Genomic DNA, 12950 nt, shown 5'->3' on the forward strand with positions numbered 1-12950 from the left:
CCTTTCGTCCTTCTGAGGTTGGTAAAATGAGTCCCCAGCTTGCTGGGGGGAAAGTGTAGATGACTGGGGAAGGGAATGGCAAACCACCCTGTAAAAAGTCTGCCGTGAAAACTTTGTGAAAGCAACGTCACCCCAGAGTCGGAAACGACTGGTGCTTGCACAGGGGACCTTTCCTTTTCCTTTCCTTTGTCCTAACACTAATATTTATTTATTTATTATTTATTTATTACTTTGCATTTATATCCCGCCCTCTCCGCAAGCATTTATATCCCGCCCTCTCCGCAAGCATTTATATCCCGCCCTCTCCGCAAGCATTTATATCCCGCCCTCTCCGCAAGCATTTATATCCCGCCCTCTCCGCAAGCATTTATATCCCGCCCTCTCCGCAAGCATTTATATCCCGCCCTCTCCGCAATACACACAGATCTCTATTTGTGATTAATTTAATCTGCTAAAAACATTCCCATGATTCCACACTGCCCACTTATATTAAGAATCACTGCTTGCCATTCCCATTTTGTCTGACGAAGTCTGCTTAAAAGCACACGAAAGCTTCCATTCTGGATAAAACTTAGTTGGTCTTAAAGGCACACTCGTCTACTGCTTTGTTGTGTTGAACAATTGTCAGTTTCACCGGAACCTTCCCAAAGGAGCTACGACCTTCAGTTGAGGAAAAAGGAGGGACTGGCGTTCTGGTGCAACCGTTCCTTGGACTGTATAAGAATTTATATACTGTGTGGAATTTAATATGTAAGATATGTCTAATTATTGTATTATTTATTTGATTTATTGATGGTTTGAGGATGGATTTCACGGTAGTTTGTGCCTTTCTCTCTTCACCTTTTTGCCACGATTCTCTTTATTTTTGGTTGTCCCATCAGGAGTTTGGCAACCTTTCAGGGGAAGGAAGGAAGGAGGAGGGAGGGAGAAGTATCCAAGCCCAAGAGTCCGCCATATAAGATACATCGCAGTTACAGAGATTCATCCAAGTGAGCCATCATTTTAAAGACATCTAAATCTGAGAGAATTAAAAAGGAAAACACTTACGCAGGAGCAAGGGAGGCTCGTAACATTGTAGAGGCCTGTATTCAGAAGGGGAAGAGTGAAAAGAAAGAACAAAGCACTTAGCCAAAACTTACCCAAACTACAGGGTCCCGCCCCCCCCCCCCCCGCAAAAAAAAGACAGCCAACATACCCCCCACTAAAGAACTTTAAGCCTTCTGCTTGATCATTGCGCGGTTTCTCTTAAAACCCACTGATAATTTCAAAAGTCACAAGCATTCAGAAATGTTAACAGTAAAAAAACAGCTGGATTAAACCATCCAAAGGGGCACCAGGCAACCTAAGCTTACGATACGGGATAGATAATCAGTAAGGAAACTGCCACCGCAATGTTCCCTCTAAGCTGTGGGGTCTTGTGAGCAAAAAATTCTACTTTGTGAGCTACTGGTATTAAAGTTGTGAGCTGCTGGCCTTAAAGTGGTGAGCTCCTGCATAAATTATTGTGCTCTGGGAGCCATTTCGAGCTGGAGGTTAAAAAACTGGGAGCTAGCTTACGCTTACTCAGCTTAGAGGAAACACTGATCATAACTAAACTAGCTTTTTTAAATAGCAGGAATGCACAGGAACGCAGTTCCGGCTGGCTTGCCATCAGGGGGTGTGGACTAATATGCCAATGAATTCCTAAGAACATAAGAGAAGCCATGTTGGATCAGGCCAATGGCACATCCAGTCCAACACTCTGTGTCACACAGTGGCAAACAAATTTATACATACACACACACTGTGGCTAATAGCCACTGATGGACCTCTGCTCCATATTTTTATCTAAAACCCTCTTGAAGGTGGCTATGCTTGTGGCCGCCACCACCTCCTGTGGCAGTGAATTCCACATGTTAATCACCCTTTGGGTGAAGAAGTACTTCCTTTTATCCGTTTTAACCTGTCTGCTCAGCAATTTCATCGAATGCCCACGAGTTCTTGTATTGTGAGAAAGGGAGAAAAGTACTTCTTTCTCTACCTTCTCCATCCCATTATCTTGTAAACGTCTATCATGTCACCCCGCAGTCGACGTTTCTCCAAGCTAAAGAGTCCCAAGCATTTCAACCTTTCTTCATAGGAAAAGTGTTCCAGCCCTTTAATCATTCTAGTTGCCCTTTTCTGGACTTTCTCCAATGCTATAATATCCTTTTTGCGGTGCGGCGACCAGAACTGCACACAGTACTCCAAATGAGACCGCACCATCGATTTATACAGGGGCATTATGATACTGGCTGATTTGTTTTCAATTCCCTTCCTAATAATTCCCAGCATGGCGTTGGCCTTTTTTATTGCAAACGCACACAGTCTTGACATTTTCAGTGAGTTATCTACCACGACCCCAAGATCTCTCTCATGGTCAGTCTCTGCCAGTTCACACCCCATCAACTTGTATTTGTAGCTGGGATTCTTGGCCCCAATGTGCATTACTTTGCACTTGGCCACACTGAACCGCATCTGCCACGTTGACGCCCACTCACCCAGCCTCAACAGATCCCTTTGGAGTTCCTCACAATCCTCTCTGGTTCTCACCACCCTGAACAATTTAGTGTCATCCGCAAACTTGGCCACTTCACAGCTCACTCCCAACTCTAAAACATTTATGAACAAGTTAAAGAGCATGGGACCCAGTACCAAGCCTTGCGGCACCCCACTGCTTACCGTCCTCCACTGCGAAGACTGCCCATTTATACTCACTCTCTGCTTCCTATTACTAAGCCAGTTTTTGATCCACAAGAGGACCTGTCCTTTTACTCCATGACTCTCAAGCTTTCTAAGGAGTCTTTGATGAGGAACTTTATCAAAAGCTTCTGGAAGTCAAGGTAAACAACATCTATCGGGTCTCCTTTGTCCACATGTTTGTTCACCCCCTCAAAAAAATGTAACAGGTTACTGAGGCAAGATCTTCCCTTGCAGAACCCATGCTGAGTCTTCCTCAATAACCCGTGTTCATCAATGTGCCTACTCATTCTGTCCTTGATAATGGTTTCTACCAACTTTCCCGGTATTGAAGTCAGACTGACTGGCCTGTAATTTCCCGGATCTCCTCTGGAACCCTTTTTAAAGATGGGGGTGACATTTGCTACCTTCCACACCTCAGGAACAGAGGCAGATTTCAATGAAAGATTACAGATTTTTGTTAGAAGATCTACAAGTTCAATTTTGAGTTCTTTCAGAACTCTCGGATGTATGCCATCCGGACCCGGTGACTTATTAGTTTTTGTCTATCAGTTGTAGGACCTCCTCTTTTGTCACCTCAATCTGACCTGAGTCAGATTGAGGTGACAAAAGAGGAGGTCCTACAACTGATTCCTGTTGGACTTTTTCCTACAAAAAGCCCTGCGTGAAACAATGGGGTCAGGGGGCGTGGCCTAATACGCAAATGAGTTCCTGCCGGACTTTTTCCCTTTTAAAACAGTGCCCTGACGATCTCCCTCTGTAACGAAAGACTGCTGTTAAAAGAAACCACCCGCTTCTGAATTTAGACTGCTCGGGGAGGGGGTCCGCAACAGCAGCTGCCTTCCAGAAATTGTATTTGGGATCTTCTGTGATATTCGGATATATTCGAGTTGTGCCAATAGTGCAATTGTAAAATTCTGCGTATTGGTTTTGCGCTAAATTTCTGCATTCTTCATTCTACAGTGACGTGTTAAGCATCTTATTGCGACTAGCTTTCTTTCTATATTAGCAGCCCCGTGACACAGAGTGGGAAAGCAGCAGTATTGCAGTACTGTGGTCTGAACTCTCTGCTCGCGACCTGAGTTCGATTCCGACGGAAGCTGGATTCAGGTAGCCGGCCCAAGGTTGACTCAGCCTTCCATCCTTCTGAGGTGGGTCAAATGAGTACCCAGCTTGCTGGGGGGGCGGGGGAGAAAGTGTAAAAGACTGGGGAAGGCAAGGGCAAACCACCCCATAAAAAAAGTCTGCCATGTAAACGTTGTGAAAGCAACGTCGCCCCAGACCTTTCCTTTTCCTTTCCTTCCTTCTATATTAACCACGAAACTGAGCTGACGCGAAGTCCTGCTCAGCCCCATAAACAACAAGGTCCAAATCCCACTCCGCGGGATCCCCAATGCAGCGCTCGTGGGCACTGGGGTACCAAGGAAAGTGGGCGGGGCCAGGTGGAGCTTTCGCCCAGGAAGCTTCCGATTGGTCGTTGGGGATCTTGTGGCTGCACTCATCACCTTGTGCCAGAATTCAAGCTCAAAAAGGTCGGGGACCGATGGAGCACGATGTACATCAGGAACCACCTTTTGAGCGGGCGTCTATTAAACACACTCAAATTTAGGTCACCCAAAACTGAGGTTCTGAAGAAGTACGAGGTGATTCACGAAAGTTCATACCCTGCCACAAATGTTAACCTTTCAAGGTACTACTGGGCCTCTTGTTCTTTTAAAGTCACCAGAAATTCCGATGTGCTTTCTAATAAGACGGATCTTTCGGCGAAAGGCATTATTTGCAGGTGAGCCCGGAGGATATTTTTTTTTTCTGCGCATACTTCTAATGATGTCATCAAGCGCCATTGAGTCTCAGAATATTCATTGTCGTCCTTTTGTCCTGATCATCACACCCGGCTTTGTGAGGAAATCTTTGCCCATTTTAGGCCTTCAGAGTCTGGTCGCGGCTCCCCTCCGTAAAACCAGATTCTTTCAGGTGCGGCTCAATAATCAGGGCTTATTGTTCAGCCGCGAGGCTTAAAAGACAAAAGGCGTGAAATGCCGAAGGGAGGATCGGGTTACGGCATCCCACCCCAAGCCACTTGAGGCTTTGCAAAGCCATCCTATGTAACACAAGGAGCACGTCTCTCTCTCTCTCTCTCTCTCTCTCACGCACACACAGACGGGTAAGCATAAAGCCGCGCTTGGAATTCATTTCATACAAAGCTTAAATCGTCGAGCGATGATACATAATCGCTTATTAAAAGCCCGCCGGCCTTCAGTCTAAACACTTCTCCCCATAGAACGGCGACGATCACCTTTCCCAGTGGGAAGGCCTTCCAGAGGGATTGAGTTCTACCTACACCTATTTGGCCTTTCACTCATTTTTATTCATCGCCCCCCGAGATCCGGCTGATGAGCGGTTTGGAGGTCCTTTTGTTTCCGTGAGACGTGCCGCCCAATCGAAAGCCGCCAAAGCCCCCCCGCAAAGAAATCACGTTGATTTGCGCCCAGGCAGTCTTACTCAGGGGCCGCTTTGTAGAAAAATAGGTGGTGGAGCTCATCCAGGGATTGTCATGCAGCTGCACCTCCTACTCAATGGACAAGAAAGGTGGGGAGAAGGAGGGGGAACCCTCAGAAAGGTTCAGGAGCTGCACTCCTGGGAGCTCCTGCTGAATCCGAGGCCTGCTCTTACTCTTAAAAACTTTGTTCCAACTGCAACTTTATTGCAAGCCCACAAAAATAATAAGAACAAGAAGGCACAGGGGTGAGAGAAAGGGGGATACAAAACGGTATGCAGAAGTTGTGAAGTGCCTCTCGGTCAGCGTTTGAATATGGCTTCCACGCGGTGACAATTCACGGTGTAGTTCAAAGTAAGGTTGCCAGGTCCAATTCGAGAAATATTTGGGGACTTTTGGGGGTAGAGCCGGGAGGAAGGTTGTGACAAGCATAACTGAACTCCAAAGGGAGTTCTGGCCGTCACATTTAAAGCGACCGCAAACCTTTTAAGTACCTTCCCTCCGCTGGAAATCATGAAGAAGAAGAAGAAGAAATTGGATTTATATCCCGCCCTCCACTCCTAAGAGTCTCAGAGCGGCTCACAATCTCCTTTATCTTCCTCCCCCACAACAGACACCCGGTGAGGTAGATGAAGATATTGGATTTATATCCCGCCCTCCACTCCGAAGAGTCTCAGAGCGGCTCACAATCTCCTTTCCCTTCCTCCCCCACAACAGACACCCTGTGAGGTAGATGAAGATAGTGGATTTATATCCCGCCCTCCACTCCGAAGAGTCTAAGAGCGGCTCACAATCTCCTTTATCTTCCTCCCCCACAACAGACACCCGGTGAGGTAGATGAAGATATTGGATTTATATCCCGCCCTCCACTCTGAAGAGTCTCAGAGTGGCTCACAATCTCCTTTCCCTTCCTCCCCCAAAACAGACACCCTGTGAGGTAGAAGAAGATATTGGATTTATATTCCGCCCTCCACTCCGAAGAGTCTCAGAGCGGCTCACAATCTCCTTTCCCTTCCTCCCCCACAACAGACACCCTGTGAGGTAGATGAAGATATTGGATTTATATCCCGCCCTCCACTCTGAAGAGTCTCAGAGCGGCTCACAATCTCCTTTACCTTCCTCCCCCAAAACAGACACCCTGTGAGGTAGATGAAGATATTGGATTTATATCCCGCCCTCCACTCCGAAGAGTCTCAGAGTGGCTCACAATCTCCTTTCCCTTCCTCCTCCACAACAGACACCTTGTGAGGTGGGTGGGGCTGGAGAGGGCTCTCACAGCAGCTGCCCTTTCAAGGACAACCTCTGCCAGAGCTATGGCTGACCCAAGGCCATTCCAGCAGCTGCAAGTGGAGGAGTGGGGAATCAAACCCAGTTCTCCCAGATAAGAGTCCGCACACTTAACCACTACACCAAACTGAAGGGTAGGGGCACCTCATAGAATCGCCCCCTCTCCTCCAATCCTTTTGAAACTTGGAGGGTGTTTTGAGGAGAGGCACCAGATCCTGTGCTGCAAATTTGGTGCAACATTACGAACAGACATAATCAGGGTTACAGAAGGCAGTGCCGAGATTGCATTTTTCTGTTTACGATAGCATCAACATTGAGTAATTCGACAGCTTAATATCAGCTCATTGCAACGATGTGGTTACAAAATATACATAGAGTTACAGTGAAGGTAACGTAAGGTCAGGTATCAAACTCGAGAGTTGCAGATCGAAGAGTCCACTTGAGAAGAGAAAAAAACTCTAAAGCAGGAGTCCCCAACCCCCGGTCCGTGGCCTGTTAGCAACCGGGCCGTGAGTCGCATAATTATTTTATTATATATCACAATGTAGTAATAAGAAGACAAGGACGACACTGGATTTATATCCTGCCCTCCACTCTGAATCTCAGAGTGGCTTACCATCTCCTTTATCTTCTTCCCCCACAACAGACACACACTATGAGCTGGGTGGGGCTGAGAGAGCTCTCCCAGAAGCTGCCCTTTCAAGGACAACTCTGCAAGAGCTATGGCTGACTCAAGGCCATTCCAGCAGCTGCAAACGGAGGAGTGGGGAATCAAACCCCGTTCTCCAAGATAAGAGTCTGTGCACGTCACCACCACCACCACAAAATAAAGTGCATGACTGTATCCTTCCGAAACCATCCCACCTCCCCCGGTCCGGGGAAAAATTGTCTTCCATAAAACCGGTCCCTGGTGCCAAAAAGGTTGGGGACTACTTCTCTACAGTACTGTGTGTTTGTAACCGGAATTATAAATCTATTGGTAATTTTATTTATTTATTTATTGCATGGTTTTCTCCGGGATCTCAACCTTAACTGTATTTCCCCGTTCTCTGCCCCACCTGGAGACTGGCAACCACTCTGTGGCACATAAGAACATAAGAGAAGCCATGTTGGATCAGGCCAACAGCCCATCCAGTCCAACACTCTGTGTCACATAAGAACATAAGAGAAGCCATGTTGGATCAGCCCAGTGGCCCCTCCAGTCCAACACTCTGTGTCACAGAAGAACATAAGAGAAGCCATGTTGGATCAGCCCAGTGGCCCCTCCAGTCCAACACTCTGTGTCACAGAAGAACATAAGAGAAGCCATGTTGGATCAGGCCAATGGCCCATCTAGTTCAACACTCTGTGTCACATAAGAACATAAGAGAAGCCATGTTGGATCAGGCCAATGGCCCATCCAGTCCAACACTCAGTGTCATACAGTGGCTAAAAACTATACACACACACACACTGTGGCTAATAGCCACTGCTGGACCTCTGCTCCGTATTTTTATCTAAACCCCTCTTGAAGGTGGCTATGCTTGTAGCTGCCACCACCTCCTGTGGCAGTGAATTCCACATGTTAATCACCCTTGGGGTGAAGAAGTACTTCCTTTTATCCGTTTTAACCTGACTGTTCAGCAATTTCATCGAATGCCCACGAGTTCTCGTATTGTGAGAAAGGGAGAAAAGTCCTTCTTTCTCTACTTTCTCCATCCCATGCATTATCTCGTAAACCTCTCTCACGTCACCCCGCAGTCGACGTTTCTGCAAGCGAAAGAGCCCCAAGCGTTTTAACCTTTCTTCGTAGGGAAAGTGTTCCAGCCCTTTAATCATTCTAGTTGCCCTTTTCTGGATATCGACCTTCAAAGCACTGAAAAAAGGACGCCGACTTCATCAACAATTTCTGGTGGGTTTTTTTTAAAAGGATGGCATTTCCCAAGAGTTGAATTCTGCAGCCAATTAACATCACGTGCTTTGATTGTCCCCTCCCCCCCATATGCTTCCACAAAATCCTCCCAACTGGGCTTCACAGGGAAAAAAGTGGTTGACCAGTGTTTAAAGCAGCCTGGCACCCTGAAACTTTCTTAGCGCCGCTTTTAAGGAGGGGACTTGAAGGGTCCAAAGAGGACCAGGGCTGTGTCTCCCCACCCCAACCCCCCAAAGGGATGTCTGTCTGTTACTGCTTCCAGGCTCTGATTATGGCCAAGGCTTAGAAACACAATATCCTCTCCCCGCAAAGAATGCACCAGCTGCAGGCAAAACGGAACCGTCCGGACGGTCTCTTGGCTGCTCCATCCAAATGCAAATGGCCATCTGGGCTGCCAAACGTGCAGGACGGGAACTGCCGCTTGACGAGGATTGCTGGGTAGAGGAGGTCTGAGAAAATCTGTATCCTCTCCCCAAAAAGCGGGGGGGGGGGAGAAAACTTGTGCATCACACATAATGCTCACAGTGTGTTAAACGGGGGAGAGGCCAACACTATGCTGGGGATTATTAGGAAGGGAATTGAAAACGTATCAGCTGGTATCATAATGCCCCTGTGTTCATTGATCACTGCAGATGGTGACTGTAGCCATGGAATTAAAAGACGTTTACTCCTTGGGAGGACAGCTGTGGAGAACCTGGGCGGTATAATAAAAAGTAGAGACATCACCCTGCCAACAAAAGTCCGTATAGTCAAAGTGATGGTATTCCCAGTAGTAATGTATGGCTGTGAGAGCTGGACCATAAGGAAGGCCGAGCGCAGAAGAAGAGATGCTTTTGAGCTGTGGTGCTGGAGAAGAATCTTGAGAGTCCCTTGGACTGCAAGAAGATTCAGGCAGTCAGTCCTAAAGGAAACCAACCCTGGCTGTTCCCTGGAAAGTCATATGCTGAAGCTGAAGCTCAAATCCTTTGGCCACCAAATGAGAAGGGAGCCCTCACTGGAGAAGACTCTTGAGAGTCCCTTGGACTGCAAGGAGATCCAATCAGTCTGTCCTAAGGGAAATCAACCCAGACTGTTCACTGGAAGATGCTGCAGCTGAAGCTCAAATCCTTTGGCCACCCAATGAGAATGGAGCACTCCCTGAAGAAGATCCTGATGCTGGGAAAGGCAGAAGGCAAAAGAGGAAGGAGACGGCAAAAGATGAGATGGCTGGACAGTGTTACTGATGTAACAAACACGAATTTGAGCAGACTTCGGAGGATGGTGGAAGACAGGAGGCATGACTTTGTCCATGGGGTCGGAAAGAGTTGGACTTGACTGTCCGACTGAACAACAAATACATTGATGGTGCGGCTTCATCTGGAGTACTGTGTTCAATTCTAGTCACCGCACCACAAAAAAGATATTATAGCATTGGAAAACGTCCAAAAAAGGGCAACTGGGATGATTAAAGGGATGGAATGCTTTCCCTGTAAAAAAGGTTAAAACGCTTGGGGCTCTTTAGCTCGGAGAAATGTCGACTGCGGGGTGACATGATAGAGGCTGACAAGATTATGCATGGGATGGAGAAGGTAGAGGAAGAAGTCCTTTTCTCCCTTTCTCACAATACAAGAACTCACGGTCATTCAATGAAATTGCTGAGTAGTCGGGTTAGAATGGATAAAAGAAAGTCCTTCTTCACCCAAAGGGTGATTACCACATGGACTTCACTGCCACAGGAGGTGGTGGCAACTACAAACATAGCCAACTTCAAGAGGGGATTGGATCAATTTATGGAGCCAAAGTCCATCAGTGGCTCTTAACCACAGCATATTGATGGAACTTTCTCTCTGGGGCAGTCATGCTCTGTATTCTTGGTGTTTGGGGGGCACAGTGGGAGGGCTTCTAGTGTCCTGGCCCCACTGATAGACCTCCTGATGGCACTGTGTGACACAGAGTATTGGATTGGATGGGCCATTGGCCTGATCCAGCATGGCTTCTCTTATGTTCTTATGTGACACAGAGTGTTGGACTGGATGGGGCATTGGCCTGATCCAACATGGCTTCTCTTATGTTCTTATGTGACACAGAGTGTTGGACTGGACGGGTCATTGGCCTGATCCAACATGGCTCCTCTTATGTTCTTATGTGACAGAGAGTGTTGGACTGGATGGGGCATTGGCCTGCTCCAACATGGCTTCTCTTATGTTCTTATGTGACACAGAGTGTTGGACTGGATGGGCCATTGGCCTGATCCAACATGGCTCCTCTTATGTTCTTATGTGACACAGAGTATTGGACTGGATGGGTCATTGGCCTGATTCAACATGGCTTCTCTTATGTTCTTACCGTTCATAGCCAAAGTGAAGAGCAACGTTAGGGGGAAAGCCTTTCCCAGTAGCCCACTGCTCAATGCCAACCAGTGTGTGTGTGGAGGGGGGGCACAGTGGGAGGGCTTCTAGTGTCCTGGCCCCACTGATGGAGCTGCTGATGGCACCTCAGTTTTTTGGCCACTATGTGACCCTGAGTGTTGGACTGGACGGGCCATTGGCCTGATCCAACATGGCTTCTCTTATGTGACACAGAGTGTTGGACTGGATGGGCCATTGACCTGATCCAACATGGCTTCTCTTATGTTCTTATGTGACACAGAGTGTTGGACTGGAGGGGCCATTGGCCTGACCCAACATGGCTTCTCTTATGTTCTTAGTCAACTACAAGGGAAAAAACCCGTGAAGAGGGTCACTAAGTACAAGAAATGAATAATTATGATTCAATAAAATTTATTCCTACTGTATCCTGCGTTCTTATAAGTAAATAATCCAGTGTGCAATTTACACAGTCCAAACAACATACGTGTTCAAATTCCAACCTGATAGTCAAAGTAAATGTAACTTATGTACATTATCTGATTGCACATAAGTTACATTTACCTTGGTTATCAGGTTGGAAATTAAGCAGGTATCTTGTTTGGATTGTATGTATTGCGCACTGGATTATTTACTTACAAGAATGTACACACAGGATATGATACGATAAGAATAAATTTTGTCATGTTGTAATTATTCATTTCTTGTACTTGGCGACCCTTATCACAGTGTTTTCTCCTCATGGTTCACACACAGCGTTGCCAAGCTCCAGGGGGCATTTGGAGATCTCCCACTGCTGCAACTGAGAAGAAGAAGAAGATGATATTGGATTTATATCCCGCCCTCCACTCCGAAGAGTCTCAGAGCAGCTCACAATCTCCTTTACCTTCCTCCCCCCCCAAACAGACACCCTGTGAGGTAGATGAAGATATTGGATTTATATCCCGCCCTCCACTCCGAAGAGTCTCAGAGCGGCTCACAATCTCCTTTACCTCCCCCCCCCCAAAAAAACCAGACACCCTGTGAGGTGGGTGGGGCTGGAGAGGGATCTCACAGCAGCTGCCCTTTCAAGGACAACCTCTGCCAGATCTCTGGCTGACCCAAGGCCATTCCAGCAGGTGCAAGTGAAGGAGTGGGGAATCAAACCCGGTTCTCCCAGATAAGAGTCCGCACACTTAACCACTACTCCAAACTGGCTCCGGGCAACAGAGGTCCATTCACCTGGAGAAAATGTCTGCTTTGGAAGGCAGGCTCTATGGCAGCATATTCCATTGAAGTCGTTTCCCTCCCTGTATGCGGTAAAGTAATCCCGTTTAAACCAGAATGTTTCCTACTGAATATAATGCCAGGGGTTAAGAACAGGAAAACCAAATATTTACATATCCATATGTTAGCAGCAGCTTGGATACGATTTGCAAAAAAAATTGGAAGAAGGCTGATCCACCAAAAAAAAAGAAGAAGGGATTGCGAAAATATTTGAAACGGCAGAAATGGACATTTTGATGGATCTGCTGAGGGAAGAGAGTGCCCAGGACTTCAAAGGCTTATGGCAACCATTCTGCAAATGGTTTGAAAACTGTAAAGTGAAAGAGTGATAGAGAAATTGTATCTTAGAATAGATTATTGAGACATTATGAAATATACACACACATATATATATATATATAATGGTAAAGGTAGTCCCTTGTGCAAGCAGCAGTTGTTTCCGACTCTGGGGTGACGTTGCTTTCACAACGTTTTCACAGCAGACTTTTTACGGGGTGGTTTGCTACTGCCTTCCCCAATCATCTACCCTTCCCCCCCCAGCAAGCTGGGGACTCCTTTGACCGACCTCGGAAGGCCAGAAGGTTGAATCAACCTCGAGCCGGCTACCTGAAAACCCAGCTTCTGCCAGGGATCAAATTCAGGTCGTGAGCAGAGCTTAGGACTGCAGTACTGCAGCTTTACCATTCTGCGCCATGGGGCTAATATATATAAAAATTTACATTTCAATTTTTGTTTCTCCAACAGATTATCTGCTTTCACAGAGCTTTAAACTATAGTTCCATTAACAATCTCTTCATATATATATATATATATATATATATATATATATATATATATATATGGCCAATGGCTAGAGCTGATGGGAGTTGTAGGCAAAAAACATCTGGAGAGCTACCGTTGGCCACCCCTGGTTTAAAGCTCTGTG

The 12950-nt window shown here is 46.7% G+C and overlaps 1 protein-coding gene across 1 annotated transcript in view; it reads right to left on the minus strand.

The window, feature by feature from the left end:
- ARMC9 (armadillo repeat containing 9) overlaps positions 1-12950 on the minus strand; it is a 231135-nt gene that overhangs the window by 139024 nt on the left and 79161 nt on the right. The window contains exon 10 of the mRNA XM_060242830.1: positions 1048-1082. Coding sequence (XP_060098813.1) covers positions 1048-1082 — 35 coding nt within the window. The remainder of the gene's footprint in view (positions 1-1047; positions 1083-12950) is intronic.

The sequence above is a fragment of the Heteronotia binoei genome, chromosome 6, assembly GCF_032191835.1.
Source record: "Heteronotia binoei isolate CCM8104 ecotype False Entrance Well chromosome 6, APGP_CSIRO_Hbin_v1, whole genome shotgun sequence".
NCBI lineage: Eukaryota > Metazoa > Chordata > Lepidosauria > Squamata > Gekkonidae > Heteronotia > Heteronotia binoei.